Source organism: Pinus tabuliformis, chromosome 7 (genome assembly GCF_031772625.1).
Source record: "Pinus tabuliformis cultivar Carrire ecotype Pingquan chromosome 7, CPIR1, whole genome shotgun sequence".
Taxonomy (NCBI): Eukaryota; Viridiplantae; Streptophyta; class Pinopsida; order Pinales; family Pinaceae; genus Pinus; species Pinus tabuliformis.
In genome coordinates, this window is record NC_142293.1 from 16,459,417 (window position 1) to 16,468,207 (window position 8,791).

Here is an 8,791-nt window from a genome sequence, read left to right on the forward strand (position 1 = left end):
TGATAATGAGTCTCCCATAGTTTTAAAGAATATAGCTATTGGTTATGTATGGTATATTTATTTTTGTAAAGTTATATGATGAAGAACCAATCATAGAACAAATTAACTTAATTTAAGCTAGTGGTTCTTAATGAATGTGGTGCCACATGAACATGCCATTGGTTTGATTATGTTTATAGTTTGTTACAACTCGTGGTTCTTGGATTATTCAGTAACCCAAGAACAATAATGATTGGTTATGTAATATTTGTGTGTTTGTGAGATTATAAAATGTTGCATTGTAATATTGACTCTTTGATACATTTAGCATCTAGATTTTTTTTTTCCTTTGGAATGCTCTTAGATGAGTCTAATAACATTTGCCCAATCAACCCTACCACTGGGAGCCTGACCTTGATGGACCCAAGGAGAATTGAACCCGTCCCTCATGACAAAAGGCTAATGACTTGGTCGGGGGGGCTTCAACCAATTGGGCTACCCATCAAAGCTTAGTGTTTAGACTACTTGCCTACATAACAAACAAATACAACACACTATCTACTTCAACTAATGAACATATGTCAATAGAATGATTCATTATCTAGATTGATTTTCTAGCAAATACAACGCGTTGTGTACTATAACAGAGGGAAGTATGTCAAGAATCGTTGGTCAATTACAAATATGCATTGATGGTTAGAAGCAATTATATCTTCGATGAATGAAGTGGTAGGTCATATGAATGGTTGAGGAGTGTAGTCTACAAGAGTTCAAAAGTGGATAGAGATGCTAATGAAGGCCTGACTAGACAAAAATTAAGTCGAAGGATATTTTTATGTGACTCTAGTTTTGTTCTTTGTGAGGTAAGCATTAAGAGAGGGTGTTAGAATTAAAGCTTACTATAGAGTTGGTTGGGGTTTGTTGGATATTATTGAGATATTCTCTCAACATCTATCTCCAAGTTTAGAATAAGTTGGATCTCACAATGCTTATGGATGTAACATATTTGAGTTTATACATGCAATAATAATAAAAAATTGATTGTTTTGAGTGTGAAATATGACTATTCTCTAATTTTATAAATTTAACAATCTATAGATGTTTGGTGATTCTTATGTTGTCATGAGATGGGTAAAAGATGAACAAAGATGTGACAATGCATTTCTAAATCATGTTTTTGGAGAGGTCAAAAGTTTGAGAATATTTTTTATCCATCTTGCTTTTTTTGCTCTTTAACATATCTACAAGGAGAAAAATATAGAAGCTAATAGTTTATCCAAAATTAGAATGGTGGTACAATATAATATGTAAATGATAATAAAAAATATGAATTGAGACATTTTGGAATATTATCATAAGTTACGTTGAGAGTAAGACATGCTCACATTTAAAGTTTTTTTTTTAAATAAAAACTTACTCTTTATCTATTTTAATTATACTAAATACTATAATACTTTTTAGATATTAAAATTATATTTCCAACCTTAAAAATAATACAATTTTCATAAAATTATTTTTGACATATAATAGATTTAATAAAATAAAGATGAGAAAGGGGGATTTTTTTTTAAACAGTTAAATGTCCCAAAAAAATGCTGTAAAATTATTTTCAAACAATAACTTTGCCTCCACCGATATATAACTTAATATTAAAATTAATTTAATATAGAAATTTTAAATTCATTATAATTTAAAGCTACTTAATTAATTGTTTGTATTTTTATTAAATTGAATTTTAAAAACGTAACTCAACCGGTTTTTATCTCAATGTAACTCTTACAATTTTTTATCTTCTCTTTACCAAGTTCGTTGGACAACCACAATTCTCTTTACCAAGTTCATTGGACAACCATAATAATGATGACCTGGACAGATAAATTTAATCATTTTGGAGCATGCAGAGATCAATTACGGGATTGAGGGAAAAATAGCAGAGTTCCATACCCCATAAAGCACAATTCAACATACATATCAAGCACAAGGTCCTTGCCAAGGGACTGGGAAAGTCCTCACCAGATATTTACCAATTTTTCAGAGTCAGTTTAAATTCCATCCCTCCACAAAAGCTTTCAATAAACAGAACTGGTTAACTTTAAGAAAAGGTACTGTTGTTAATTGGTAGTTATTTATATGGGATGAAAAGACTCCCATAAAAAGTAGTAGCTGATGGCCCATGTTTACAGACAACGGTAACCATTTCTGATACAAGAAAAAGCTGCTTGTGCAACATATATTATCACTCCATTTGTTACAAACATACCCAAGTTAGACTCTGCACTTGCTCCTATTAGTACGGAAATTATAAAAGTCTGAAACAACAGAGATGATGGGGGATCAGAAGACTTTACAGAGAGGCCATTTCTGAACACCCACAAGAACATTCCTAAGCAATTTTGATACTATCAATCATAAGCCCTCTGTGGTATTCATGAGTTTTCTCTGAAGCTCAGTAGAAAGGCAGAGAGTCAGAATCCAAAACCATTGAAGGCTCCAATGTATATATATATATCCCCCAACTGTGTAAACAGTCCATCTGTATAATTGGTCCCTCATTCGTTGTAAGGATTGTAATTCAAGATTGCAGGGTCACGTCAGTACATAGATTAAATGCCTCAACTGAGAGAACAAAAAAGGAAAAGAAAAGACATCAGTATTAATCTATTATGCTCCTCATCATGATTTGATTGAACAGTGCACTCGGACACGCCATGAGACACATGTCATCCCTCTGTGAAAGCTACTTCCACTGTCTGAATGTGGTCCTCAAAACTCTTTTTTGGCAAATCCTAAAGGGGTATGCTGCTTTTGGACTAATCAAAAAAGTAATGATATCATTCATTCTGCTGATAAGATTCGGAGATTCTCAGGGACTTCAAGCACAAAGCAGAGCAGCAGCATCAGCGTCATTCTCCTCATCATGACAGAATGAGAGATTCTCAGGCTATCTCCTCCACATCATCAGAATGAGAGATTCTGAGGTTTGTGAAAGCAAACTGTCCTTCTTCGCCAGTTGGGCTACAGCTCCAGCTTTTATGTTGAAAACACCCTCATTAATAGTAAAATACTAAAGATTGAAAATGTACCCCCACTTAGTGTCTTATTCGCATTATCCTATACAAATTAGCAAACTGTGAAATGGGTTGAGGTGTGTTCAAAAGCATTCGGTAAACTTTAATCCGTTTTTCATTTTGGTAGAAGACCTTGCTCTTCATCACATTCCTCTTTGTTATGGTGATTGCCATAGCTCATCTGCAACTGGTCTTTGATAGAAGGCGTTGGTAGAAGGCCTTGCGCTTCATCATCATCCTCTTTGTTATGGTGATTGCCACAGCCCATCTGCAACTGGCCATTGATCTGCCCCCCTGTTAGCTGCATGGCCTTCATTGCCTCATACTGCCAATCTGTCCTCAAAACAACAAATAGGATTGAAAATGCACAAGCAAACTGAGCCACCAACAGGCCGTACCATAAACCCCGGAAGCCGATCTTCAACGAGAAGGCCAGGGCCAGAGCCACGGGAGTGCCTAAAAAGTAAAATGACCCAAGATTAATTCTGGCCCCGATAGCAGGTCTAGCACTACCCCTTAGGACACCGCAACCCGTTGTTTGGGGACAGTTTCCTAATTCGCATAGACCTATGATAGGCATAACTGCAGCAGTTAAGCGTAAAACAGTCTCATCATTTGTGAAAAGCTTTCCCCATTCGTCTCTTAGGACGCTTGTCCATGTTACACTGATCAGGGCTATGACTACTGCACAACCAAGGGCTACAAGGGTAGCAAGCTTGGCCTTGGCAGGCTTACAGGCACCGAGCTCGTTACCAACTCGAGTCGAAACAGAGGAGCTAAGTGCCAGAGGGACAGTGTACATCAGGCTTGTTGTTTGGATGAGGATTGCTGCAGTTGCCACTGAAGCCTCTGGACAGGGGAGATAACCAGCGAACAAAGTCAAGATCTCATACCACCACCATTCAAGGCATATTGCAAAGCAACTTGGAAGGGCTAGGCTTAGGAGAGGCCACCATTCTCTGAAAGAATCAGCAGACCAACCAGTCCAAGTCCTCTTGTATACTTTGGAGAAGTAGAGGTACCCAACCAAGAGGAACACCATGTTGAGATTGGTCAGAACTGCAGCAATTGCTACCCCTGGCACACCCAATTTAAAAACAAAGACTAGGATGATATTTAGAGGGATATGCAGAACTACTGCCAGAGCAGAGCACCACATCATAGGCGTGGTAATGCCTTGTGATCGAAAGTAGACACGAAGAGGCTGCATGAGACTGTTTGTAAGAAGATCGGGGAGCGAAAATAGGCAGTATGTGCTTGCAACTGCTGTGATGGCGGCATCTTGGCCCATCCACAGCATGATGTTTTGCGAATTGATCCATAAGATGCCTATGGGAACACAAGCTGTTAGAAGAATCAGTATGGTCCTTTGCAGAGAAAGGCCTATGAGATCCCAATTCTTAGAACCAAATGCTTGGCTGCAAATAGGATCCATTCCTGAAGCCAAACCAAAGAGAACTGAGTAGCCCGTGATGTTGGTAAAACCTATTGAAAGTGCACCTCCTGCCAATTCTAGACTTCCCAATCTTCCCAAGCATAGAACCGACACCATTGCACGTACATAAACCACACAGTTCATGGCTGTAACAGGGACTACAATCCTGCCAAGCTCCTTCAGTTCCTTCACAATCTGCAAAACAAATACCCATTGTCAACAACTTCCTCAAAAAAAATGCTGAATACATTCTGCTTTGAAAAGAAGATTGTAATGACTAAAGCTGAGCTCAATCTCGAAATTCAACCAACGTTCTGCTAGAAAAATAAACTCAAATTAGGAACAATTTCCGTAGTTTTTTGCATGAGAATAAGACCCATGCCCTGGGAATAGTCTATTTTGCAAGTAGTATGTCCAACTAGTCCTACAAATGAACTCAAAACACGCAGAAATTCACGATACTCCTAGACAGAAAACAAACCAAAAAATAGAAATCCAACAGAACAGAATTTCAGCAACAACACCCAGATCAAAAGAATGGCAAAATTGATAAAATAATAGAAAAATTAGTAACCCATTACAAGAAGCTTGTGTAGATTCATGCATAACATCACTAGGATTATACAACAGATTCTCCTTTGAAATTTATGTATTACTAGGGGTAAAAAAAAAATACCTATGCCCCATAACAATGCATTTTCACTATAAACTATTACAATTTTTATCATACAAATGCATATTGTCATATATATATATATATATATATATTCAATATATATAGAGACACACTATTATCCATATTTTAAGCCACAATAAATACAGCACATAAACATATGTATATAATTTCAGATAAAATTACCTGCAAAAGAGAAGGAATTTTTCCCAGAGCTTCAATCTCGTCCTGTAAGCAGAGACCGTCATTATTCATTGAAGCTTCTCCCATGTTTATCACAGAAGCACACACCTAACTCTGTATTCAGAAAGCTTACAGAGTATAAAAACACACTACATACACGCTGCAAGCTCAGAAAGAAACAAAACCCATAAACCAATCTCAGACAGCTTCAAATGGGTGGGGCTAGATTTAAAGAGGATAGATAGACGAGTATATATACACATAGAATATTATCTTTATCTCTGATATTTCCATGCAGAAGTATAAATAGAAGTATATACATGCATAAGCATAAAGTCTATAACATTTTTTTTCAGTGATAAACGTCTTAACGCACATGCCCACTTGCTTAATTCTTCACTAAAAAATATATAAACACAGATTCTTCTGCAGTGCCAAGATTCTGGTGCAATATATTTTTATAAACGCATAGATTTTCTGTGTTCTGCAATAAATAGAACGAGAGAACCCATGATCGAATCCGAGGAAGATTTTCCTAGCAGCTGAATCCCTGAAAATAATACTAAAAACACGCGGAAAGTCCAACTTTGGTTGAAGCTCGCCATGAAAGAGAGCTTGGACAATCCGCGTCAAGGATGATATATAATACTCCCGCGACAGAAACTGACTGCGGTTTAACTCGAGTTAAGTAACAGGTTCAGGTCGGGGCGGGTTAGTTTATAAACGTTTTCAGACGTCTTAATATTTTGATGTTTTGTTCACGGCGGGGGCGGCGATTTAACGGCGCCCGCTTCTTGGCAGCGGCGTTCCACGTGTGAGAAAACCGTTAGGGTTGACATGGGAAGGGGAAGGAACCCTCGGCCGTAGATTTAATTATTGTATTCGTGTTTCATAAAGTTTTTCTTTCGTTATTTGGAGAAAACAAATTTCCCGAGGTAGGTAGGGGGAGTGAGTTAGATCGAAGTTGGAATATCTACGTGGCATTAGGGTTTAGAAGTTTTTGTGGATTTGGACAGTTCTTATATGCTGCGTATAAAATCATTGAGATTGCACACATTTATTGAAAATTGTGTTTTTGATCAGTCCATCACCGATAGTGGCAAATGCATTGGGAGGACAGTGATCCCTCAACTTAGAAAATTGCACCCCAAATTCCACACAACGTGTCATGTCTCGCCCAAAGTGAGAGAACCATATAGTCACCACCAATTCTTTCTCCCTTATGTGTCCAAACTTTAGGACCACTCGTGATAGCATGAGTAGACACGCAAGCATCAACCTAGGACCACTTATAAGGGATTGAGTGGACACGCAAGCATCAACTCTGATCAAATCTTCATACTCGCTACCTACCATTGGAATAGGTGATGGGAAGCAGGACCATCACCCACTCTCCCTTATTGGCCCACACATAAAGATGCCATGTTACATATGTGGACTATTAACTTTAGTAACTAAGGAAAAAAGGCCTTGCATTAATAACATCACCACTTGATAACAAAGGGCCTAAAAGCATTCAATACAAGTTTCATCTTTATCAACTCCAACTTGGTTGGAGAATGATAGTTAAAATGTGCATAGCTTAATATTAATATTAGAGAATGATAGTTGAAATGTGCATAGCTTAATATATTAATATTAGAGAATGATAGTTGAAATTAGCGATTTTTCCACACGCAGGGTACTATCACCAAGATTATGTGAGGTATCTAGTATGACAAATTTTATTTCCCACAAGTGGTTCCCACCCTCAACCCCTCCCTGTGAGATTTGAACTAGTAACCTGATGGGGACTAAACCCCACACAAACCAACTAGCCTATACCTCAAGGGTATCTTGCAATTTTACTTATTAATATCAATTATAGGATTATTATTATTACAATCAACATTAACATGTGGCATATTAAGAGGAGAACATCAATCAACAATTCCAAAATTGTTATCCATTTGACAACAAAATGAACATTCTTATAACAATAAATAATTCTCATGTATAATATGTATACTGCAAAACCTAATAATACATTTTTCCTATTCCTTGCTATCTTTCATAAAGTATTGTAAATAAGACTTTGTGATATCAACTTTTCACCATCAAAAATATAGTTGTATTCTATTTCTTTTATGTATTCAATATTTTCTTAATATTTATCTATGCTTCAACATAAATAAGATTATCATTCCGATATCATTTAAGTAGTTTTTAAATTTGAATTTTGGAATCAACTCCTTACTTAGACAACTTAACATTCTATCCATCTCACCAGTGAGCCCAAGGCCCTATTAACTTTTCTATAACTCCCACATCTCACTTGTATACATAACAACCTACAACATAACATCATCACATAATTGATAACACACACACACATTGATAAGACCAAAACATATTCATAGGGCAATGAATTTCTCAATAATGTTTCAAAACATATTCATTGGGTAAACAATTTATTGATAATTTTTCAAGCAAATATATTATAGATACAAATTCTTGGAACTCTAGGCTTGGTCTCTTCATTGTTGCTCAACTCTTTAATATTCTAGATTTAGATTTACAATTTATCTATGTAACCCATTCTTAATGTCAATCTGACTAATTATACCTCTAATTGACTTTCCAACTTTTAATTTGGTTCTTCAAATTCCGATATGATTCTTCCACTTCACTATCCCTTATTTCACAACATTTTATCTTCATTTAACATGTTGTTTCAATATTCATAAACATTATGCACTTACCAATAAAAGCATAATGCTTTTAATTCTATTGATGTTGAGAGTACATCGTTAGATTTGAAGTAACTTTGTAGCCAATAATATGCATTCTAGTGGTAACGACATCAAATACACTTGTAGGTTGCATATTTACTACCCTTAATCTCTATCACATTACTCTCTTCAATGCCACTCATATATTTATTTCTAACTCATGCACTCTCACACTCTTTCATCTTCATCGCATTCCTAATTAACAATATCTACAATCTCCTCAATTCTTGCATACTTTCTTCATCCACCACAATATACTTTAATTTTTTTTTCTCTTACGCTATTCCTTATGCTCTCCTTCATATTTAAGTGCACACATTATCTATGTCCTTCCTTAAACTTTTCATAAACATGGTTACATATATGAGTCACTCTAATACTAAATTTGTTATCCTTGCATAATGATGTCTAGGAAATAATATTTATGTCCTAAATGGAACATTAGCAGATAATGTTATTTTATTTTGTATTAATTTTGTATAAGATACATGTTCATTATTATCATTTCTAGTTGTTGTAGAAGGGATATTGAAATCATTTTGTACAAATTTCAAGTAATTTTATTAATGAGGTTTTTATCAAAAGATTTATTCAAAGTATTTTTTTTATCTCTATCATTTAGACAATTATGCTCAAACCACAATATCTACCCCTTGCTACCATAAGGGGTTCTTCTTTCTCT

The 8,791-nt window shown here is 35.7% G+C and overlaps 1 protein-coding gene across 1 annotated transcript; it reads right to left on the bottom strand.

Annotated features, from left to right (window-relative positions):
- Window positions 1–2,182: 2,182 nt before the first annotated feature.
- LOC149244907 (protein DETOXIFICATION 54-like) lies at window positions 2,183–5,961 on the bottom strand. The gene is made up of 2 exons (XM_089457598.1): window positions 5,342–5,961; window positions 2,183–4,677 (listed from the first exon to the last, which is right to left on the bottom strand). The coding sequence occupies exons 1-2, from the start codon at window positions 5,423–5,425 to the stop codon at window positions 3,163–3,165; spliced, it is 1,599 nt and encodes a 532-aa protein (XP_089313724.1). The 5' UTR covers window positions 5,426–5,961; the 3' UTR covers window positions 2,183–3,162.
- Window positions 5,962–8,791: the final 2,830 nt, after the last annotated feature.